The sequence below is a fragment of the Zosterops lateralis genome (genome assembly GCF_965231275.1).
Source record: "Zosterops lateralis genome assembly, chromosome: 11".
NCBI lineage: Eukaryota > Metazoa > Chordata > Aves > Passeriformes > Zosteropidae > Zosterops > Zosterops lateralis.
In genome coordinates, this window is record NC_139771.1 from 5426639 (window position 1) to 5451696 (window position 25058).

The 25058-nt window shown below is 42.5% G+C and overlaps 1 protein-coding gene across 3 annotated transcripts in view; it reads left to right on the forward strand.

Annotated features, from left to right (window-relative positions):
- IARS1 (isoleucyl-tRNA synthetase 1) overlaps window positions 1–20960 on the forward strand; it is a 98534-nt gene extending 77574 nt beyond the window's left edge. For all 3 annotated transcript variants that reach the window (XM_083869125.1, XM_083869126.1, XM_083869124.1), the window contains exons 27-35: window positions 2584–2758; window positions 4495–4598; window positions 4880–4975; window positions 5788–5964; window positions 9478–9589; window positions 10522–10647; window positions 15079–15222; window positions 16145–16297; window positions 20221–20960. In XM_083869125.1, coding sequence (XP_083725251.1) covers window positions 2584–2758; window positions 4495–4598; window positions 4880–4975; window positions 5788–5964; window positions 9478–9589; window positions 10522–10647; window positions 15079–15222; window positions 16145–16297; window positions 20221–20303 — 1170 coding nt within the window. In that variant the 3' untranslated portion in view covers window positions 20304–20960. The remainder of the gene's footprint in view (window positions 1–2583; window positions 2759–4494; window positions 4599–4879; window positions 4976–5787; window positions 5965–9477; window positions 9590–10521; window positions 10648–15078; window positions 15223–16144; window positions 16298–20220) is intronic.
- Window positions 20961–25058: the final 4098 nt, after the last annotated feature.

Consider the following 25058-nt stretch of genomic DNA (forward strand, 5'->3'; position numbering starts at 1 on the left):
CTGACAAAAGAATTGGAAAAACATACTTGTCAATTCTTCAGAAATTTCATTCATCGCTTTTGCAGAAGGAGCTGTAGTCTCTGATCTGCAGTGCTGCTCTCTCATCTCCACAACACAGCAAGTCATTTCAATAAATGGATTTTAATACTAGAACTTGCCAGATTATAGAGTTGTCATGCAAAAATAGCCAAGCTCACAAAATGAAGTAAACCCAGAGGGCTTTTAGCAACTGGACACAGTTGAGTTTTATTCATTTCTATTTGAGGCCTTTTAACAAGCCTGGGTCAGGACTTCTCTTCCCAGCTGCTTCCAGGGAAAGGTTTTCTCTGAGTAAATTTGACTCTGTGCACAGTCAGAATCTTGTTTCCATCCAACCTTTGTATTCCCTCCAACCCCCAGCCCTGTGTAGGGCTGCTGTAAAACAGAAAATTGACTTCTCCATCACACCCAGGGACCCAGCCTGTGATGGGGCTGAAGTATCTGACACAGGAGCTGTGGCTGGGGGGCTCAGCAGCTTTTAATTTCTTACACTATTACATAATGAGTACTTTCCTTTTCAGGCTGCCTGCTTAGAGAGCCCAGCCCAGCTGAAGCACAGCATTTGTGACTTTTCTGTCTCTGTTCTGAGGACTGGCCTTAGCTGGGGCATGTGGCACGAGCTAAAGGCTCTTGTATGTTCAGGCATTCCATGTGCAACTCTTCCAGCTGCTCATGGGAAGGGCTGCTTGCCTCAGTATGTCCACATGAGACTTGAAAGATGTGTTAAGGTGCTAATTTTGAGTGATTAGGAAGATAAAATTAAGAATTATTTTAAGTCAAAGCACTGAGACTGATGTAAACAGAGTTAAGATATGGATGTTTTTGTTTTTCTAAGACTCATTCTGGGTTTTTAAATGGATAATGTGTGCAAACGAGTTATTTCCTAATCTAATTAGTACAGAAACTTGTCCTGATGGAGTTGGCTTCTCTGTGATTTATCTAATCAGGCCCAAAGTCATCTTTCAATTTGCTCTATTTTTTTGATTATTATTTCTTTTCCCTCACGAGGTTGTCATTTACAACTCATGGGTTCATTTCCAGCAGCACCCCATTGAAACTGAATTTCTGAAGTGCGTAATTTTCATTAGATTTCCTAAAAGATGTATTAAATAAAATTAGATTCAGTTGTGTTCTTGGCTCCTCGTGTCAGTAGTACTTCCTAGGAATTAGGCTGCAGCTCAGAGGTTGTATTTAAGCATTATTTCTCAATCCAAATGTTTGGCTACTTGCTAGTCCTGTCATGCTGATGCTGCCATTTACTTCTGCTTCCTAAATGCCTTGGAGCAGCTTGTTTGCCAAGTGCACCTGGTGTTGCTGTAGGATGGTGATGGGAGCTCTGACCACCATCCAGTGGGCATTAAACACCAAGTTCTTCAAGTATTGGGCAGCCTGGCAGTCAGAACCTGCTGGATTGCAGTGAAATGTGCCTGCAGGGCTTTGTCTCATGTTTTTCAAGGCCAGTCATATCCCCCTTCAGCTTTTTTCTCTCCAAAGAGTTCCAGCCTTGGTCATTCCTCATATGAAAACTACGTTTTCCTCTCAATCAGTTGTTGTGTAAAACTTTCACAGCACCACTATGTTCCCTTCAGATATGGGGACAAAATCTGCACCTCTAACTCAGAAAAATGGGCACACACATTTCTGCAGCGTCTGGGGTCCCTCCTGAAGTCCATGCAGGTTTTATAAAGCTGTTCTGGCTGCAGGGCACAGCCAGAAGCTTTTCTCAGCAGGCTGGTTTTATGTGCAGTGAAGAGCTGGAATGAACAGGTAAGAAGGAGACAAAATGATGCCATTTTGTACAACCTCAACCATAAAATGGTTGGTTATGGTTTCCTGGCTTGATGTGTTTTGAAAGGACTGTTCCAGCAGAATTTTCCCTTCTGAGCTCTGCCATTAGAGATGGAAATTTTCCCTCCCTCCTCTGCCATGGAGGCCATTGGCTCCAGCACTGCACATAGAGGGAATGGGTTTAGTGTCGTTGTAGGACACCAAAGAAAGATGAGAGACTCCAAATATTTCAGAAGGCAAAGAGCATAGAAAAAAGGCCTTATTGTCTAATTCTTACTACCTTTTATAAGGTGTTCTGATACAGACTTAACATGGTTGGGGTGGATAGGAATGACACCTCTCTGATCCCTTTGGTTGAACTGGAGAAACAGCAAAACACCACCTGGAGAAAGATGGTTTTGAGAAGAAACTTTTGGAGAAACTTTTCCTTGGGAAAAAGTCAGCAGCTGCTAGCAGGCTAAAGTCTCTCAGACCCAGAAATATCAGGCCCACAGTTTAGCTCTTCAGGCAGCTGTGAGGGGGAAATAAAAAAGGCTGTTGAGCAGGGGCTGATTTGAGGTGAGAGCTGTCTGAAAACAACAAAGACCTGCCCTGAGGGTGAGGGTGGGCTCTGCTGCTGAGGATGGGTTCAGGGTTGGCTTTGTTTGCTCTCCCAGTGACTCGGCCACAGAGATAATCCCATACCTGGGATACTGTCCCATGTAACGCCCCTTCCCTGTCGCTGTCATTGAGCCTGTCCCATGTGTGTCCCCGCAGGAGCTGAACGTGCGGGCGCTGACGCTGTCTGCGGACAAGGCGCGGTACGGCGTGCGGCTGCGGGCAGAGCCCGAGCACACCCTGCTGGGCCGCCGCCTCAAGGGCGCCTTCAAGGCCGTCACGGCCGCCATCAAGGAGCTCAGCAGTGAGCAGCTGGAGAGGTTCCAGGAGACAGGTCTGTATGGGACATGCCCCGCAGCTTGGGGAGATAGAAAGGGCAGAAAGCTCTCAGGGATACTCCGTGTCTCTGTGGAGATGTGGCACTAAATGGACATGACAAACCGCACTCACCCATCAGGTTGAGAAGCAAGAAAGGAAGGGCAGTTTATTTGGGTTTAGGGTTTTAATAGGGTTTGGACTTTGACCAGCGACTGGGGGACAAGATTGACACCTCTCCGATCCCACTGGTCAAACCAGAAGTCCATCAATTTGTCCTTCCCCCTGAAAAGGAATGTGTATTTACAAAGCATCACTCTTCACTTATCTTACAATTTGAGAAAAACTCCAGTATAGAAAGTAAACTATCAGAAGGCTGAAAAATCAAAGCAACAGGAAATAGAAAAAGCAGAAAGCTTTCAGAGATACTCTGCATCTCTGTGGAGATGCAGGCCTAGAGATAGATACAGTAACAAGGACATGTAATAATAAAACCGTGTTTCTGTGCTGTGTAGAGGTAGGCCTTAGCAAGCAGAAAAATATTAAACTTTTCTATTATCAAGCAAGATAATAGAAAAGTTTAATACTGAGGCTTTGTGCTTTGTTTATAGAAGAGTATAAAAAGTTCCCGAATAGCAAAAAATATGTAACAAGCACCTATTGTTAGATATAAGGTATACGTGTAGTTTTAATGATTGGTTTATGCAGATGTCTGTAAGCTCTTAACAGTTTCCTGTTGATTGGAAAACTTTTAAAAGGCCTTGTAACAAAGAGAACTTTGGCTGCTGTTGGCAGGATGTGAGCTGTTGCCATCTTTCAGTTGTCTCACCCTGTAATGATGCTCAAGGAACGTCTCCCAGCAGTCCCATCCTGTTATTTGGAAAAACTAGATCCAACTCTCAAGGATGGCAGGGTATCCTTTTGTGGGCTTAGGGGAACTTAAGGCCTACTTCCCTCTTATTATCCCTATCCAGCTGTTACGAGGAGAATTTTTTTTTTATTATTTCCAGTATTTTTCTGACAGTAAATTAGAAATGGTCACAAACACTGATCTTAAACTGTTCTCCTGTTAAACTCTTCCTTCCTGTCAGAGGAGGTTTAGGATGAATAATAGGAAAAGGTTCTTCCCCCAGAGGGTGTTGAGCATACCAGGGAATGGCACAGCCCCAAGGCTGCCAGAGCTCCCGGAGTGTTTGGACAACACTCCCAGGGATGCAGAGGGTGGGATTGTTGGGGTGTCTGGCCAGGAGTGGGACCCTTCCCACTCAGGATGTTCTCTGATTTTAAGTGCTACTGTAAAGCCAAGATGAAGCAGAGAATAAACTTTCTGTGAATCAGATTGGAACTGAGTATTTGTGCAGTAGCTTTTATTCTAAAAGCATTCCTTGGATTCCAGAGTTACAAGTGGGTGTGAATTTTGCAGCTATATCTGTTTAGCAAACTGCTTAAATGGAAATTTGGAGTTGGTGGAGTATACAGGTTATTTTTAAGTTTTATTCCATTCAGATGGTTCCACACAAACAGTTGCTGAAGTGCCTGTGTTTTAGTGAGCTCTGCTGCCTGGAGAAGTCCTTGTGTGAAAAATGGGAATGTAGGATAATTCAGTGCTGCTTACTAGTGCTAAACTTCTGTTTGACTGCATTGCCAATGTATTGCACATGTTTGAAGTCTAATACTGGGATAAAGCTTTCTAAGTTTAAAATTGGGGTTTTTACTTGGATGGTAAGAGCTGCTCTCCATCTGCCAACCCTGCAGGCAGCATTGTTGTGGAAGGACACGAGCTCCATGGGGAAGAGCTCCGTCTCATGTATCAGATGACAGAGGGATCTGCCCAGTTTGAGGCACACTCCGATGCTCAGGTATTTTATTGGTTATTTCCTCTCTTTCTTTTTTGATTAAGGGAAGAGTTCCTCAGGAAGCAATAGGAAAATGGTAAGGTGAAAGCTGGCTTGGGTTTGTTATTTCAGGTAGTTCAGCATGTTCCAGGAGTGTGTGAATCCTGGAGCTGTTCAATACTCTCTGCACCATTGTATTTTGTCCGTGAGGAACTCTCTAAAAGCATCCCGAGCTCCTGAGACTGTTACTTCCACCTTGTTTCCAGTTTGTCACCTGTTCATCAGTGTTGTGTGTGTTTGGTCAGGTTTTGGTGCTGCTGGATGTGACCCCAGACCAGTCCATGGTGGATGAAGGGGTTGCCCGGGAAGTGATCAACCGCATCCAGAAGCTTCGCAAGAAGGTGAGTGACCACTGGGCTGGGACAAGACATTTTCATTTCCTTTTCAGCAATCTGGGCAATATGCAGCAGAGACTGCATTTTTAATTAAATCTGAAGCCCTGTATCATTTACTCCTCACGTATGGCTTTCTGATTGCATTCCCCTGTAAGAGCTCTGAAGGATTGCAGAGAGGCATATTATTTTGGAAAAGATATCTGTGCAGTTAAGACTGCATAAATCAGAGATCCATAGAAAAGTCTGGGTTGGAAAGGACCTTCTTTCAGCATAAGACTGAAAAGCTACCAATTTTTACCAAAATAGATATTTTTTACATTTTATATATATATATATATTTTAACATCTGCATAGATTTTTTATATACACATATATATATAATATATACATATACACATGTAGTTTTTTAAAAATAGTATATATATATCTCCACACTTATGTAGGTTTATATATTTTAATGTTTTTTACATGTCTAAAACTTCAGAGGATTTATTTCTGTATCAAATATAACCAGGAAGGAACATGGCCGTGAAAACTCTCCCATGTGTTACTGGATGATTTATTTAAATTTATTTCTGTAATGACATAAAGCCATCATTTATTTTCACTCTAATGAATATCAATATACTCTATCTTGCCTATACTCCCAAGTTTTAAGATTCTCAGTGTTTTTGCAGAAGGTTTGTTTTTTTCTAAGTCTTTTGTGGAAGCTTTTAACAACTACTTGAAAAACACCTTTTTTTTTCTTAACTTGACAAGTATTCCTCTGTTGGTTTGTGGTTTAGCTGTCAGTAATGGTGTGTCTGTGTGTCCTGCAGAGGAACCTGGTCCCCACAGATGAGATCACAGTGTACTACAGGGCCCTGCCAGAGGGGGAATACCTGGACACCGTCATCCAGCAACACGCCGAGTTCATTTTTGCCACAATAAAGGCAGACCTGAAGCCTTACCCTGTGCCTACCTCAAAGGAAGTCCTCATCCAGGAAACAACCCAAGTAAGAAGGAAAAGCACTGCTTGCATAGTTCATCTTATTTGCTTTTAACCCAGCAAGCTGCTCCAGTTCAAGAATAATGGTGTCAATATTTATTTGTGGGCTAGAGCAGATATTGTTTTCTATTTTAACTTTCTGTATTAGTCTTTTTTGGTTTGTAAAAGAAAGGAGTTGAGTTCTGTATGCATGATGGTTTTGAAAATCAAGCTGCTTGGATACCAAAGTAAATAACTGAGGCAGTTGTTTGTCTGAACTTAATACACAGTTATTTGTACTTGGATTAGTGTGTTGTTTGAACAGCCCAAATGTTGTTGCTCTGATTTTTTTAGATTAATAGACTTTTGTATTAGAACTTCTCCTTTGAGGCTAAATTTGGCTTAAGACCAACTTGTTTAATATTTAAGGATGTTTTTTTCCTCTGCCCTGTGTTGCTGAAGTTGTCCATTGTAAAAGTGTAGTTTCACAGTTCAAATCAGCAGCAATTTATGTTGTTTTCTTTGATTGCTTCTTCTGACATATTTGATGATAGTTTTGCCATGTTTTTCCTGAAACTTACTCTATTCAAAAGACATTCTTAGCAGAACTGTGAGTGAACTGGTCTTCAATCTACATGTCCTACTGGGCCACAAAGATTAATTTACACAAGAGTGTAGGATCAGACTTGAAATTTGATGTACAGAATGGCTGGGAAGGCAGGGAATAGCTGAAAGGAAAGGGCACATTTCATCCATCTTAATAGGATCTGTAAAGGAAATGTTTTATGGTTATTAATGGCACTTCTGAAGTTGTACAGATTTGAAACAAAGCTCTGTTTGGCCTTTTTCAAAACTATCAGTTTCATGCAGTGACAAAGAGGGGGAGAACACTTAAGTAAATACTGTGGTTTGAGACATCACTGCAAATCTTTTAAGTTTTTTCTAAGTACTTATTTGATACTTCTGATGGACAGTTTGATGCAAAGTCAAGATCAAATCTGAGTTGGAATGTAAAAGCAGCTGGAAATACAGTGCTGGGAAGCACCTGTCTGATTTCCTTCCTCAAATCACCTCTGCCTGAGCTTTAATGCTGGGCACTGTTGCTTTCCATGAAAACTTTCATGCTTGTGCAAGTATGGTTCCCCCCTCATTTATTTTACTCCAATCTAAAATCCAAATCCACTAAATTAGTGAAGAAAACCATTGTGGAAAGATAAGTGTATTGGTTTGGTTGTAGATAATGCTGTGTGTGTAGAGATGAAATCCTTCCCTGACAGAAGGCACCTGAGCTGGTTTTTATGGATAGAGCTGATGGCTGTTGTCATCTGGATGTCAGCAAAAACCAGGCAGTCCTTTCAGTTGTGGAGATCATGAGCTGGTGTGTGACCCCAGGAGAGGTTTGTAGGTCAGGCCAAGAATTTGCACAAATGTTGCATTTCAGACAGAGAAAATCTACAGAAATCTTCACTAAATGACACTGTTCTGCCAGCCAGTCCTGTGGGGCTGTTGATAGAGAGATGCAGTTGTCTCATCGTGGGCATCCAGCTGAGAGGGTCTCCTGCCACCTTGAAACCTTGGCAGGGAGGGTGTTTCAGACAAAACCATGAGCAGGGAATTGGGCTTCTCCTCTCTGGAGAGAAGAATTCAGGGAGAGCTCAGAGACCCTTCCAGTGCCTAAAGGGGCTCCAGGAGAGCTGGAGAGGGACTGGGGACAAGGGATGGAGGGACAGGACACAGAGAATGGTTTCCCACTGCCAGAGGGCAGGGATGGATAGGATATTGGGCAGGAATTCCTCCCTGTGAGGGTAGAGAGGCCCTGGCACAGGGTGCCCAGAGAAGCTGTGGCTGCTCCTGGATCCCTGGCAGTGTCCGAAGCCAGGTTGGATGGGGCTGGAATAGTGGAAGGTGTCCCTGCCCAGCAGGAAGAGTGGAATGAGATGACCAATAAGGTAAAGCACCTTCCAGCCAATTCTGTGAGATGCTGCAGGTCCTGAGGGGGTGCAGTCTGTGTGTGGGAAATGGAGGCACAGAAGAACAGAAGTCATGCACTTGTTCATTATTATTTTATTTTAAGGAGTCTCAGTTACAGAATCATATAATGGGTTTGGGAGAGGACATTGAAGACCTTGTAGCTCCACATGGGCAGGGAGGGACATGTGGTGTCCTTAGGGTGATGAAGTACCATGGGCAGGGACAGTCACCCCAGAGAACTTCCTTGTGGAGATGCTCTGTGCCTGCTGCAGCCTTTTCTCTCCTTATGGGCTTGATGTGCCTCTCAAGTGTTTGTCACACACTTAGACTTTTAAATAGATGTTGCAGAGAGAAACAGATGAGTGAGATTTCAGTGCAACTGTCAAGTGCTCCTTGGAAGTGTCTGTTGCTGGGCCTGCAGAGATGGATTGCTTAGGGCAGATGCTTGACTCGCTGTTCTGCTGCAACTTCTTTGTCACATTAAAAACAGTGACATGAGAAAGCCCTTCCTGAGAAATCCTTTCATGGGAGTGTGGAAGTTCAGTCAGCTGTGGCAGGATCATTGCACCATGTTTCTGGGAGTTATTCAGAGGAGTAACGGGAGTCTGCTTGATGTTGAATATATGTGAGGACTGGAACAAAAAGGAAATGCACTCTGTCCTTGTTACATTTATTGTGATTACATTCAAATCATTACTGCTGGGAAATTATCCTGGATCAATTTTTGATACAAGGCTTTAATTCTGAGTTCCTTTCCCAAAGATTTGCTCCAAGCCACAACAACAACAAAAAAGCAGTTTCTCAGAAACTATTGTGGCAGAAAAGCAGGTACTTGAAATGAATTTTGAATTGTTGGTAGAATGGATAAACACAGAAGGCATTTGTTGCTGCATAAGTGTTTTTCTCTACTTTTTACTAAGACTTCAGTAAAGAATGACACTTCCGAATTTATCTATCACCCTTTGTACTGTGTCTCTTGCCAAAGACCATCTCTAAATTTACCAAAAAAAAAGAGGCTTAAATGATCTTTTAGTACCAATTGTTCATATCAGTGATTTCTGGATCTTTTTTGGAAGTTTCACGTTGGATTTCCTGGGGTTGCCTCCAGGTCTGACAGGGTCCCTGGTACCCTGTGGGGAGATACTCAGAGGCTGGTGGCACCAAGGCAGCTGAGACCCAGAGGGTTCTCAGTGGTCCCCAGGGGTAGTGGGGGCTTCTCCAGGCAGTGACTGAGAGCAGGGCCCTGGGCAGTACTCTGAATTTCTCTGGAAGACTTTCCTTGCAGGCAGATTTGCTTTGGGGTTGTATTTTGGGAGGGTGTTATCACTGCTCATCACTTGTGCAGATCAGGCTGTTTATTCCCTGCTTTCCTGACATCTGGTACAGGCAGATTTGTGTCTGAAGCACTGTCACTAAGGGAGGATGTGGGAAAAATCCCTATTTTATGGTAAATTATGCTTAGCATGGTAAGGCAAGATCTTGGTGGTGTTTATTGAAGGAAAAGATTTTGCTGTGTTTGTTTAATAAAGCAATATTGAACTAACACTAATTATACTCTCTCTTTCCCCAGCTGAAGGGATCAGAGCTGGAAATCACCCTGGTCAGAGGGGGGGTGTGTCAGTCTGTTGGCCCAGCCTGTGCCTACGTCAACCTCAAAGTTTGTGTCAATGGGACAGAGCAAGGTAGGAATGAACATCCCCAGCTTGATTTGTCAGGGCTGCTCTAAAGGAGAGTTTGACAAAGGTCTGGTGAATGCTGGAGCCTGAATTCATTTGAGAGATGGTGCAGCCTCCCCTCCAATAGGAGCTTTAGATAATTCTTGAAAAGAAGTTTATTCAAAGCAAAACCACACCTGTCTATGATTTCTTCTGAGGGAAACACTCTTGTGGGCACAGGAGTTTTTACTCCTGCTCCAGGGAGAGTTTGTGTGGGAGTGTTTTTGTCAGGGATGCAGTGTCTGGATTTGGGGCTGTGCTTGAGAATTTGTAATTCCTGCTGTAGCACTGTGCAGGAGGTGAGGCCTGGATGTGGAGGAGATGGTTTGAAAAGCTTAGATATGAAGTACAGAGATGAAAAGAAAACTTAAAATTAGAGAATAGCCTGACTGTGTCTTGGGCAATGGACATGGGTGCAGTGATGTTTTTACAAGGGTGAGTTATATATTAAAACCAGAGAAAACTAAATGCACTTGGGCAATTTTTTCTTGCATGTACTGACAGTTTATGTATAGAAATAAATGTGCCTTGTTGGGTGTGGTCACAGAGCTGCTCCCTGAGTGAGAATGAATCCAGCTGGAAAAGCTGGTGACCATCACAGAGGCATAGTCTGTCAGCTTTTAGCCAATATAATACTGAGTTGTACTTTAGTAACATATAAATGGGACTGCCTTGTTAATAAAAGCAAATATAACTTCCACACCATAAATCTGAAGTACACATCAGTCCATTTCTCTGTTTTCTTTCCTTTTTCCTGGTAAAAAAAAATTGGGAAGATGCAGTGTTGCCAGTTTTAATTGGCTTAGAAACTCACTGGAAGTAATTAGCATCATTAGAAAACCATTAGAGCTTGGATATTGCTTCCAAACTGCATTTTAATTTCTTAATTTTGGTTTTAGATGGTGTGTTGCTGCTGGAAAATCCAAAAGGAGATAATACTCTGAATTTCACTGGACTTAAAGATGCTGTCTCCTGCATTTTTGGTCTCAAAAATTCCAAACTGACAGTTTTTAATGGAAACACAGGTAAATGGAGTATGACAAGGAAAATTGAAAGTCTTTCTAGCAGCAGCCAGGAGTCATTTACTGTATAATTATTTACTGTGTAATTTATATCTGTCTAGCTAGCTATATCAAATTGACAAGAAAATAGGTAAGGAAATATTCCATTTTATAGTACTTAGCTTATGAGACTGGGTTTATAGTCACATCAACAACGTTTCCAAAAGCTGCTGCTAAATGGTGCTCGTCTGTTATCTTGCTTCCATTGCAGTTCTCATCAGGACAAAATGTGATTTATTTCAGTGTTTCCACTGGGCCCAGGCTCTGCTGGATCTTTATGGCGAGCTGCCATCATCCTTTCCATGCTTTCTTTTCCCTAATGCCTCAGTAGGCAGGGTGAGAACTTCAGCTGAATGCAAACTGTGATCTGGAGAAGAAAAATGTTGCCTTTCCACCCTGAGGAGAACCTTGAGGAGTTCTGCATTTCTTCTTTTTTTAGAAAAACCTATGGAATATTTTTGCAGCTTGAACTTTGTCAAGGCACAAGAATGTAGAAAAAAAACCCACAAAAAAACCAACAAACCCAAATACTTTAAAAATGGTAATTGGATGGCTACAAAACCTTTTATTAGTGTTTTTTTCATGGAAATAGTACTGAAGCTCATCTGAGGGGAAGGTACTTGAACTGGCTGTTTTGGGCTGCTGAGGATCACCAGTTCATGCCCAACAGTGACATCCATAAAGTAGTAGTCTGTGTGTCACTGTTGCCATCACAGTCTTTAGTTTCCCTGTCCTGCGAATATTTCTGGGATGATTTTGGGGGTTTCCCATCTGGTGTCATCCATTAGGTCACTGTGATAAATCTTTCAGGTCATGCTCACTCAGCTGAACAGTCACATCATGCAAAAGGATTAATCTTTGCTTTCAGTCAAAGGGGATTTAGAGGAAATCCTTCAGTATCTTTCTCAAGTTCCAGTTGTGTTTTGAAAGAGGAAATGGTTTTCCTTGGAATTGTTTTCCAAGTGAGAGAGATAACAGTGTGGTCTGTGCCTGCAGAAGGGGGTCTGTACTTCTGTTATTCATTGTCACCACACATAGTAAGAGATGACCTGAAGAGTTGGGAAACTCCAATCTCATTGAGTTTATCAGTAGTTTGATTCCATATTTGGGGTTTTTCTGCCATTTACAGGATAAAAAGATACAGTACAACTCCATTAATGCTGAAGTCCTAAAGGAAGTGGTAAAGAAAGTTGAAACCTTCCCTCTTCCTCTGCTGTAGCAATAAAGGCTTTATTCCTTTCCTTTCCATGTCACTTTTGCTCCTTAGGATTTGGGACTTCCATCTTGGCATCCTGATTCTCACCTTTCAGTAAGTGTCAGTGGTGTGGGCAGAGCAGGGTATTTTATTTTCCCTGCCCACTTATTAACCATATGGGAACCAGATGGGAAACCCTCAAAATTCCCTTGGAAAGATCAGATGATCAAACTGGCTTTAGTTGCAGTTTGTCACATCTCAAACAAGGTGTTGGTCAGATGTGGCTCTCTGAGGAGTCACAGCTCAAGGCATGTGCCAGGAAAAGAATCCTGAAAAGGTGTCAGAGAACAGAACCAGAATTCCAGTGTTGGCTTTAGATCCAATCCATCTTCTCTATCTGCCCAACCCTGGTGTGGGTAAGCTCAGGTGGGGGCTCCTGCTGATTCCAGACCCTCTGGAGGTGAGCAGGGGCTGGAATCCGCCACTGTGTCCAAGAGGAATTGCAGACAGAGGTTGTGCACTCCAGACAAGTAATTTCTGAATACTTCCCACGTGTGTTAATGAAATTGGGACCCAGCAAAACCATATTTCTGGCTCCTCATTCCCTTCCTGTGGTTTCTAGGGCTGTCCAGTCCAAATTACTGCATTTACTTGCAGTAATTTATTATTTTGTTCTTTAATTGTAATGAGGGTTTCCTTAGGGTTGTGCTGTGGCACAGGATCAGGCAGTTCTTGTATTAAGGGAGGCTCAGAGAGGTCCTGTCTCTGATTTTCCGTGTAGCATTGGAATAATGGGATAAACATTTGTTCCCCAACAGTGTGTTAAGGTATTTTGAGGAACTGCACAATCTCCAGACAAGGCTCTGGGACTTGTACTGACCTTCAGAAATTGAAAATAAAATTTGTCTCTTCGTACATTAAAAAAAAAAAAAAAAAAAAAAAAAATTCAAGGGGAAGAAGCTGGGGTCAAGTCAGATGGTAAAAAAAAGTTGTCTGTGATTTTTTTTCCTCTAGATTGCTGAAAACTCTCTAAACTCCTTGTTTGGGATGCTTGTAGACTTACACTCAGCTTTCATGGAAGTAGCCCATATTGAAAAAGATTTATTTAAAACACTTTCAGTATGTTGATGGGAAGAAATGCATCTGTTGATCATGTAGGCCTTAAAAAAAAAAAGAGAGAGGCAAGGAAGGTGGGGCAAAAATACCCCTGAAAACTTTTTGATCCATGTCTTATTTCATCTTTATGATTTTCAGATGGCTGATTTTTTTAATCTTCAATTTTTAAAAGGCTGTAAGGTACCTTAGAGGAGAGCATTACCACTTAAACCCCAGCTGCAGGGAGAACTGACTTTTAAAATGATTTTGATGGGCACTTGTAATACCTGCCTGCCTTCAAGTCTGTTGATATATATGAAAAAAAAAAAGATCCATTTTTTTCTTGCTCTTAGGAGAGGGCTCTGTGAACAGACTTTCCTGACAGCACTGTGCCTGAGCTCTTCCCTGGGAAAATGTCAGTGCTCCTGGAATGCCAAATGCTAATTTGTTAATTGGGCAAACGCCCATTACTGCAGCTCATGTCTCCTTGCCCTGCATGGATCCACAGGGATGCTGCCAGCTGGGGAATGGCAAACCAGGGGTTACTGGGGCCAATGTTCCCAGCTCTGTCACCCCCTGCTCCCCTGGGCTCTCTTCCTGTGGCCTGAAATTGGGCTGGTTTAGGAACAACCTGCCCCTGGCTCCCTTCCTTTGGGTGAAATCTTGATTATTCTCTCCACTCAGTTGTTTTCTTGCTTTCCTGAAAATAAAACCAAAAGCAAATCCCCTTCCTGTGCTTGAGCACATGCCTGGCACCTCAGACAGGCCAGAGCAGGGTTTGGCTTTTGGTTTCTTTTTTCTTTAAACTGTTAAAAATTTATATGCAAACATATAAAGGTTGATATTTAAAATACACATTTTAGAATCTTAGGTGCAGCTTGAGGTCTTTGTACTTCCTTGAGCAATATTGTAAATGCTCCCCAGTGCATCCCACTCTGTTCTGTGGCACTGGACAGAATTTTGAGAGCTTGTAGCTTGAGAGTACTGTTCACCTTTTTGTAGGGTTAGGGTTTTTGAGGGTTTGGGGTTTTTGTGGGAGCTGGGTGGTCAGTTAAGGATTTTATTATTATTTATAAGTTTATAAACCTACAAAATGTATAAACTTATATAAATTAGTCTCCATGAGATTCTTTCAGGTGAGCTGATAAAAAAATGAGCTTTGTACAGCTTAGGCTGTGTGACATATGAATAAGGCTGCTATGGAATGAAAACCTGTTGGCTGGAGCTGACAGGTGTGCCTGTTCCATATGTACAGGAACACACAGTTCTGACAAGAAACTAAATGCATTAATTCTCCCTGGATTTGATCTCTGGAGCTGTTTGCAGCAGAGGGTGATGTTATTCCTGTGTGTCTTTAATACTGTGTCCATCAGTGGCTCTGTTTGTCCTCCAGGCTCAGGCAATGCTGCAGAATTCATTTTTGTCACAGAAACTCCATCAGCTTCTCCTCCCAGCACTTCCAGGGATTGCTTCTGATGTCCTTGGAGAACAGGGCTCCTGGTTTGGGTCTGGTCTTCCCCCATTCTCTCCATATGCCTGGCTGGAATCATGCTGGATATGGATCTGTGGTGGCATTACACACAGATACTCATGGAGGGGACATTAAGCCATGACTTGAATTTTTTTTTTTTTTTTTTTCCTGGAGTTTAATATATTTAATATTAATAAATACCCTGATGTTTCATAGTAACAAATTCCCAGTGCTTCTTTGGCCAGGGGAGTCTGAGTGCAAGCAAAGATCACAGCTCTTCACGTAATGAGATAGGAATGGTTGGCTTGGGTGAATAATTTCTTGCTTGTTTGAAGTTAGTTAACTATTTTTATTGCATAAGTCACTATGTGCATAAGAAATGGTATATAGGAGCTAATTTCTACAGCAAACGAAACAACCCTCTTTGTGTTATGAAAACCAAATATTTCTGCACAAATTTCCATTTTTCCAACAGAGAAACTCTTTCTTGAGGATGGTGATGTTCTCATGACATGGTGACATGCTCTTTCTTGGGGACTGTGAAAGAGGAGCCACTGCAGCAATGGGGTCAGGAGTGAGACAGTCTCCTTGTCAGCTCCTGGGGTGGCCTCACTGGTGTCACTTTGTGTTGCAGAACTGCTGAACCAGACAGACCTGCTGGGGCTCAGTGGGAAGACTCTGCACGTGACAGGAGGGTTGGCCCCTGCCCTGCCCAGCTCCCCCAGTGCCCTGCTCTGCCAGTACATCAACCTGCAGCTGATCAATGCAAAGCCTCAAGGTATGTGGGCTGCTGGGCTGCTCCTTCACAGCCTGGGTTTCTTCTCCTGCAAGCTTTGGCCCTTTTCACTTGGACAAGTGTAGGTTTTCATTGGTAGATGGTGATTTTAAAAATTATTTTCCTAATGTGTGCCTTCTGATAAAAACAATGTTTATACTTAGTTTTTCTCCCTCTTCTCCCAAGAGAAAAAGGAGAGCCAGTTTGAGGTAAGGGGCGGTAGTTAAACATGAGCCCCTGGGCATTGTTTCCCTGTTTCTGACCATCAGCTCACCTGTGCAGTGTCTTGTAAAAGGCTGAGCCTAAACCAGACCAGTTTGAATGGAGAGTCAGCTCTTAACCAGGACATTGGGAACAGCCTGTGAAACATTTCTTAGTGCTATTTAAAAGCCAAATGAATTGTATTATTCACTGTCTGGGATATAGAGATGTGTGTGTGTAATTCTGTTTCCCAGCTGTTAATCTGGCATTCTGAAAACTCACGTGGGAGCAGCCAAGTTGTTTCAGTAGCTTGCTCTTACCTTGTGCCCTGGTGTGAACCCTTTCTGACACTACTGAGAGCTTGCAGGAGCCACAGATGTGGTTTTTACAGGGGATTTGATCATCAGTAGGTGCTTGGTCAATTTCTGCATGAAGTGGTTTCTATGTCCTGTTGAAATATTTCATGTTTCCCAGACTCTGTGTTAACCTGTTAACCCATGTAAAGAAGTTTTCTTCTGTTGGTCAAGCTGTCAGTCATAATTTAAATTTCTGGCTCTGTAATTCATGAACTTAGTGAATAACTGTAGGTTGGTATTGCTAATTTTTCTTTCAGTATCATGAACAAATAGAGATGAAATGGAAGAAGAAATCCTAAATTTCAGTTTACCCAGATAAATGATTTCATTTCTTCACAATAGTGACTTAGCTGTTTTATCTTGTCCAGAATGCCAGAAAGGAACAGTGGGAACTCTCCTAATGGAAAACCCTGTTGGTCAGAATGGATTAACCTACAAAGGTCTTCTGCATGAGACAGCAAAAGTGTTTGGGCTCAGAAGCAGGAGGTTAAAGTTGTTCCTGGATGAAGCACTAACTCATGGTAAGCACAAACCCTTTGGTTTGCTTGTCTGAGGATCCTTGGAAATTGTTGAGGAGCAGCTCATGTAACCTGAGATCCAGTTTAATTACTAAATCCACACTATTCACACACAGGTTTAATTCTGCCCAGTAATTCAATATTAGCACAATAAAATCCTTTAAGCAAACATATAGATTTAGAAGTTCTAAGCTGTAATGCATTCCCTTCATGAAATGGTCAAGGCAAGTTGTGTAAAAGCTTTTTTCCTCTTGCAATAAAGGTCAGTCAGCAGTGGGAATGGCAGTGCCCTGCTGAGTGACTGAACTGTGAACCCCCTCCTGCAAGTGAGTCTACAGCAGGAGTATTTTAAGAATCTGTTTTAACTTGTGACATTCATATTGTTACATTGTCTTGGAGAATTGGAGTGGGTGGAAAAGAGTGTTGGATCTCTGCTGGAGCAGTATGGGTAGGTGGGACATTTGGGATACCTGGGAAGCTTCAGCACATGCTCACAGGTCTGAAATGCTAAAGAACCCCTCCAAAACCACTGAGAGATGTGAAACAAAAATCTCTGATTCATGAGGAAGGTGTGACTGAAGCTAGAGCCACCAGTGGTGCTGAAGAATTGGACCAGAATGATTTGGGATTTCATTTGACAGAGAGAATGGATTGGAAACCACATGGTAAAAACTTAACTCCAAATAGGGATTCTTGAATTTCTGAATGAAATTATGCCAAGGGTTGTGTCTGCAGTGATGTGGTTTATGAGCTGTTTGGGAGGGATCCATGACATTTACTGGATTATCACACATTACCTGTCCAGAAGTTGTACATCCTCCTCAGACTGCCCATCTCAGGGTGGGCTGAGCTCCCTCAGGAGGTGCTGTCAGTGGGGAGGGCGGGAGGGGCAGCTCTGGGGCAGCTGCTGAGAACTGGGGTCACTCAGCTCTCCAGAAGATTTAGGTGGGACACATTGGAGTCTGAGCAAGGAGGGGTTTTTATTGTGGCTTCTTGGCCATTTGGGGTTTTTTTTAAGTTTTACTTCATATGACCTGAAGTGTGTTTATTCACAAGCCATTTCTATCACTCAAATGGATCTTAGATTCTGATGAAACTACCTGATGACAGTTTGAGGGAATGCCAGAAATACTGTGAGTGGTGTTAACAGAGAACTGGAGCCTGGAGTGTTTCAGCACCAGAACTAAAAACCAAGGTGATGAACCACACTTGGTTTGCATAAACTAAAAGGTATTTCTGTGTGCAGCCTTGCCCACCTGGGGATACAGGGATTCAGGAACAAGGGATGTTAGGCATAGTTCCTCTTTGGTTCCTGTCACTGGTACAGCACCAGCTGAATCTGTTCAGACACTGAAATAACCACAGTAAGAAACTGGAGAGCTTTGGAAGAGGCAAGGAGCTGACAGGACAGGAAAATGTACAGGAAAAACAGCCTTTAAGGCTCGGTTGAAGTGAGGATTTTTAAAAAGTCTTCACCTGAAAGGGAAATGGATTAAATCACTGTAACATTTGTAGTATGAATTCTCTAGAACTGTTTAAACTTTAATTAAAGTGCATGAAGTGACAGTTCACAGTGATGTGAAAGATCAGCTTTGATAACTCCTTCAAGGCCAAAACAACTGATTTGGTCTCTTTTAAACTCAGAACACAGAGAGGTTGGTCCTAGAGGTTTATTTGTGCAGCTATTGCCTTGTAGCCACACTTCTGCTATCTCAGATTTAATTCTCAACATTCACCTCCTTGAATAACATTTTTAAGTTTAAACAGTGGCATAGCTGTATTTTATCTTCACATCTCTTTTTTTATATGGTAAATAATTGCTGCATATAAAACACTTTGATGCCTCTAGAAAACATTAAGTCAATTAATGTTTATCTATGTTGCAGCTTTGTAATTCTCTCTTCATCTTCTGATCAATCTGTTCAAGGTCTTACTTCAGAACAACAAAGTTCAGTCTCTTGAGTAGGTTCTTTGTGGTTTATTCTAAAAAAATGTATTTGCTGTTAACTGTTTCAAATGTTTGATGGAAAAAAGCCATGGATTGGAAGGTTGGTGCCTGTTCTGTAAAAAGGAAAAACAATCACTTGGTGGAAAATGAGTTATTGGTTTTGAAAAGGTTATTTTTATAAATGTTGTCCATCCAGGCAATTTGGCATCTGCTGTCTATTGCAGAGAGACTCAGCAGCTTTTCAGAAACAAACATGGGTTTGAATCCCCCTTTGTAATGTTGGAAAATGTTCCAAAATAAATGTCCAGGTGGTGAGTGTTGCTTATTCCTGAGCTGGAGAGACATAAGTTCATGTGCCTGATTGATCCCCACTGGGGATGATGGGGACACATCACCTGCTCCCTGCAAAGCCCTTCCATGGAGCAATTGGCACAGAAGGGAGGGTGTCCCTACAGTCTGTTGATAAATCAAATTTCCAGCTTTAAAACTAGTTGTTGTTATAAACACTGTTGGAATTAGATTCATGTAAGTTCCTCATTTTCCAGGATCTTAAAAATAAATATTTAATAAGAGACTCGGAAACCTCAGTTTGTTTGGCTGCTTCTGCAGACCAGACTTTTTAACATCCTGATGGAACATGTTCCTGGGAAGGAAGGTTAGTGAGGGAATAAAGGCCTAATTGCTGAATTGGATGATTGCTCCACTCTTCCAGCTTTGTGGATGGATATTCAGCTGCTTAAAGAGGAATATTGCAATGGAAGAGAACTCCTGAAAAGCACTGGGATCCATGAGGATTTCTCAGTTCTCTAATTAACAGATAGATTTAAAATTCAGTGCAGATTCTGTGTGTTTAGTCTAATAATGAAAGATTTTTCAAAGCAGGATGGGGCAAGGCACTGCAATTGTTCCTCCTGAAAACCCCCAGCCAGTGAGGGTGTTATTGTGTCCTTTGTGCAAACACTGGTGCCAGATCTTTATATTATCTTGTATTTGCTTGTGTTGTCTGCAGGGGTTCTGCAGAGTGCAGAGTGACACTGTGACCCCAGTCCTTGTTAATCTGGGTTTCACCTGTTCCTGTGGTTACACCTGGCAAATTTCTTACCACTCTGAACTTTCTTAGTGAAGAGGCCTCGGGGGTATTTGCTCCTGGGGTGACTTTTGTTCCAAGGCTGTACCTTGTAGTATTCCAAACACTCTGCTCCCGCTGGGGCAGTTTGCTACAGCTGATGGGTGCTGGAGGCAAAGTCAGCAGGCACCAGGCTTCTTGGGAAAAAATTCCCATTTCACAATGCAATAGTGAAAGATTTCCAGCTCCTGCAAGCTTTGCAGGTGACTTTCCCTAGACACAAGCGGGATTACTCTGTGTTTGTGTTTCTTGAGTAATAACAATCCCTCAGCCTGTTGGAAGTGTCTTCTGTCCTTCAGAGGTTTGTTGGGACTTTATCCTGTTCCTGTTCCAAACTCTGTGCATGTTTAGCTATGGGAAGACTTAGGGAATTATTCTGTATGGTAGGAGATTCTTCAGGCATATTCAGCAAGATTCCAGCAGTAGTTTTTCAGCAGATACTGGTATAATCCTTGCTTTACATGCAAACTGTTTAGGAGGGACTGAGACTTGCAGTGCATTGTGTTGTACTCTTCATATTGACTTCATGTCACGGTGTTGCAGTTTTCTGAACTAGGTGCTGCTCTGTCAGAGTTGTGGGCTGATGTAGACTTTCAAAAAGTTCTACTTTGGAACATAAAACAGGCTCTCCTGCTCTTGTAGGGACACTCCTGACACATGGTGACCTTTCCTTTTCATGCCCTGGGCTTTAACAGGAGGGAATTTCAAGCTGAGCAGTTTCTGTCCCAGTCCCACTGTGGTGGAACCAGCAAAAATGTCTGAATAAAGCAAATTAAATTTTAAAAAGTTCATAGTTCTGGTAAGCAAGAGCACTAACTCTGTTGTTTTTTCTCTCTTCTTTCCTTCATTCAGAGATCACAAAGGACATTTCTATGAAGAACCTGAACATGAAGACCCTCTATGTTCATGTCATACCCACCACAGCTGAATGTTGAGAATTCCAGATTCATGATCACGTAGACTTCTTTCCACAAAATGAAGTCAAAGGAAAATATTATGCTTTTAGATGAACATCCAAGTTGTGTATGGTACTTCTAACATCTCTAGTGGCACACAGGATGTTTTCTACTGGTGCATGTCTAATATGCTGCTCTTTGGTTTCAAATACAATGTATTTTCATTACGTTATCTTAATATGCTGTAAAAGCTGTTCAGAAACCTTAGATATCTATGCAGTAATTTGCCTGAGAGGAATGGGACTCATACCTCAATGATGCTGTTCTCTGCCTGTCCTTTGTGCAGAGGACATCTTTTCTAAACTGTGGGTTACCTACAAGGCTCTCTGATATGTATCTGCCATCCCACAACAGCTTTGTAACTTATTTAAGGATTATCTGGATTTGTTCATTCGTACTCGCTGGGTTTTCATCAAGTGTGTGAGTGTTGGTTTCAAATACTCCCTAATTTCAGCACTTAGAACAATAAATTTGCTTCATCTCCAGACTCTTGCTTCCCTGAGTTCAGAGTACTTTGCTTCCTTAGGATTTCTGAAGAAGAAACCTCTTAGAGCTCTATATGGATCAGGAGCAGGCAGAGACACCTGAGGAGTGACAATGCTGAACACTGGTGCTGTTTGGATTGTGGTGCTGACAGGTTTGGGGAGGTTGGTTTGTTCAGGGGCTTGGGGGAGAGTTGTTCTGATGCATAAACAGATGGAAAATATTTGGAGGTTTAGTTTTGGACTGAAAATAGTTGGGGTTTTAGTTTTATAATACTCAATACAACTTGTCAGTGTTTCAGTTCACTCACGTACCTGCCAGCAGGGGAAGTAAGAACCCAGCTTTGGCAGAGTTGGGGCTGTTTTTGCCTGCTTCAGCTGGAGATTGAAACACCTCTGGGTGTTCTGCACCTTCCTGGGAGTCAGTCAGTGTGAGCCTTGGCTGTGCTCACCCCGTGCTGGGCAGGAGGTGCTGCCTGACCTGCTGAGAACAAGGGGACACACTGCAAACAGGGATCAGTGGGGTAACAGCCTGGCAGAACAGGCCTGCTGAGCATGTTTTTCCATTGCTCTGTGTTTTTCATCTTGACACTGTGAACAAAACCCAAAGCTTGTTCATGATAACTCTGTATTAGTTGGAATAACTATAAATAGCTGTTCTGTGTAACTCCAGTGCAGTAGTGAACTGTACCAAAATTGTAAGGACTCCTTTGAAGTGAACCAACTTCCTGGCACTCAGCTTCCAGAAAATGATTTTTATTAGCATTAAAAATGGCTGTGCCTCTTGAATCACTGGCCTGATCAGGTTAATGAATGCTGGACATTGCCCTCTACTTTTACCTGGAAGTCAGCTGGTTTTTATTGACATAGTGACACAGAAATCCAATTTGTATTGGTTTGTGGGGTTTCTTTGTCACATTAAAAAAGTCCGGGTTTCATCTTCTGTGATGGCAAGATTGCTGTTCCTAAAGTAACTTTGCTTTATTATTTATGGAGAAAAAAGGGAGATGGTAAATAGTTGCAACCTAACCTCATTCTTAATGACCCAGTCTAAGGTCACAACACTGCTTGCATTTTTAAAGAGTTATTTGGGATTTAGCATTTTGTCCTATTTCATCTCACTCTCTTTTCTTCACTGCACACACTTCTCTTCCTTTTTCTCCTTTCCTTTTTTTGGTGTGTGTATGTGGTTGGTTTTGTTTTTGTTTGTTTAACCTGGTTGCTTTTAGTGTCTCAGCTTTCTCTCCACATCAGCATAATTCGCATGGGTTGTGATGACTGGAACAGAAACCCAGGTGTGCTCCAGCTTGCTCACATCCCCAGGATGGAAATGCCCATAGATGCTCTTTTCTGTCTGGTAGGATCAGTAGAAACTGGCAGAGGGGAAAATTCCAAATACTTAAGGAGAGGTAATGGAGGAACAAGACCAGAGTTGATCAGAGGACACTGCTGGAATTGCTTCTGAGTCCATTAACTTTACATCAACATTTGCATAAGCAACATGTAATTAAAAAAACATAATTTTGTGGCAGAATTATAGTTTAATTTTCCTTCCAGGTGCCACTGTAGATGGTTCTGATTTCTTACCTCCAAAGCAGTGAACATTAGGAACAGGCTGTGACCCATTTGGGTGAAACTTGTGCTATCTCTGCCTTCCTTCTCCACATCCATTTTTAGTATTCCTTTTTCATTATTCTGGATAATATCTAATCACTCCATGAGAGAATTTATCTCTTGGGATCTTGAAGTGGGGAATGTTTCCTAGTAATTTTTTTATTGAGGTTTCTTAATGCACTTCTATAACATTATCTAGGTTGGGCTAATAATAGTCTCCTGGTTTGATGTGATATTCTTCAGGATTTATGTACTTCAATTAGCTTCCCTCTTAAATAGCTTGTTACACAAATGAGGTCCCAGACCAGTGCTGCATAGAGAACCACGACCTGGGCACTCCCAGAGCTGTGTCACAGCGTTTGCTGCATCTGGAGGAGTTCAGATCCTTGAATCCTGATGTTGTTGCCTCTCACCTGGTGGCAGTCCAGTTCCCCTCCTGCCTGGAATTGTGCAGCATCCAGGGCTCTGCTGAGCCAGTTTTGTGCTGTTGGGGAGCAGGAGGTGCTGACACAAACCAGATCCATTGTTAAATCCAGAAATGGCAGTGCTGGAGCTCAGCAAAGTGGAGACACCCCCCAGCACACGTGTGCAGGGTTGTGTCCCTCCTCACTGAATCTCTGGGAGCTGGTTTGAGCTCCAGGGGATTTGCTCTGTCCCAGTTCCACCAGGCTGGGATTCTGTGACTGATCCTAACTGGCAGCCTTGGCAAGGAGAGGGCCTGGCAGTGAGCAGGGCTGAGCACAGGAGGAAATCCTCAGGCTTGGCTGAGCTAAACCAGCCAAGTTCTGTGACAGGATGGCAGCAGGACTGCTCCCTGTCAGTCCAGTCCCTGTCAGTGCTCAGGTGCCACCACTCTGAGCATGAGCCAGGCTGGCTCCAGCCCAGGGTCACCTCACTGCCTCCCCCAGGGTGAGCTACAACCGTCAGAGCTGCAGTTCTGTCCTGCCTGGGTGCAGGGAAAAGAAGTGACTGGGGGTGTCCTTCTGCAAGTAACTTCCAGAGAGAAGAATGGTTTTAAAGATGGAAAAATAAACAGGTTTCTCTTCATCCTGCAATGAGTTGAGTGGCAGCTGATCAACCTTTCAGCCCTTTTGCAGCTCAGAATCTTTCTGATTTCTGCCAGCAGCCGTGGAGTTCAGCATCATCATTACTGGTAAAGCACAAAGCAATTATTCAGTGTGTTAAATAATTTCTTGCTCTTTATCTGATTTCTTACAGGCTGGACTCTTGACACTGATTAAGCAGGTTGAAAATACACTGTCTGCAGCTGCATTACAAAAGGTGACCTGCAGAATAGCCTCAGACAGTTCCCTTTCACATCTTTTCTTCCCCAGCATGAGCAGCACAGCTCCCTCCACACACAGGAGCAGCTTTGCACTTGGAGCACAACTTTGCTGAGTTAATTTTACTCTTGCTGTGCTGTGACTGGTGGGGAACTGGGCTTGGAGGGAGGGACTGTCTTCAATTATCTAATGTTTTCCCCAGTTAAAATGTTTATGTAACAAATATAATTATAGCTTTTATGTAATTGGGGGGAGGGGGGGGGGGAAGGTTCCTATTTCAATATGTCTGGGTATCTCAGTTAATTTCCAATCTCCCTCTGTACAAAGTTCTAATTAGGAGGTCGCAAAGCTCCTCAGAAGACTTCTAAAGTTGCTCGTGTATGGAATTAAATTTTTTCCTAAAGATATTTAATTTTTATGACTTTCTTGAGAGTTCTGTAAACACTGTCCTAATTCTGCAATTTGTTCTAGTTGTCTTTAGTGTTCAAAACAGTGGAAACAGTTGAAATTTCACAAAGCAAAGTAATGTACAAGCAAAATGTACCCTGGCACTTAATATTTGCTGTGTTTGATCACGTATGACAGCTGGACAGCTGTGCAGAGGGTGCTGCCATGGAGTATCATTTGTGGTCTGCCTGAAGGACAAATATCCCTTAGTTTTCAAGTCAGCAGTTTTGCAGAAGTGGAGACTATCAAAATGTAGACCCAGGATGTGTGTTCTGTGATTAATGTGCTGGCAACCCCCAAAATCATGGGATCTTTGGGACTTCATTGCTCATGGATGTCGTGTGCCGGGCAGTGCAAGTGGGAGGAGATGAGGCAACGTGGAAAAATTGACATCTGAGACTGCAGGTCTTGCTGATGATACAGTCTAAACAAGGATGGAGGATCCTGAATATTCCTGAAGACAGTGTTTATAAGATGAAAAAGAAAAGTTGCTCCCTGTCAGCTGAATGAGCCAAACCCCAGGCTCAGGCTCTTGGAAACCAAGAGCTTTACAGCAAAGGGAGTTGCCACGGATTAGTAATTAAACAAGGACTAATAATTTTATCTCCTTGCCAAAGAACACAAGTACCAAAAAAAGCAAGTGCTGTGCTGCATAAACAGGATTGTCTGGAAGATGATGAAGTAATCTTTCCACTCAATTAGTGATAAGGCTCTTCCTGCAGCCCTGTGTCCAATTTCAGGAACCCTGAGATGAGAGAGATGTTGACAATTTGGAGAGAGGCCTGTGAGGAGAATCAGGAATAAGGTCTGGCAAAGATGTTTTGTGGGGAGAGATTGAAAGAGTTGGCATGTTTAGCCTGCAGGGAAGACTTAGGGTGAGATGTGATGAGTCTTCCAATAAATAAATA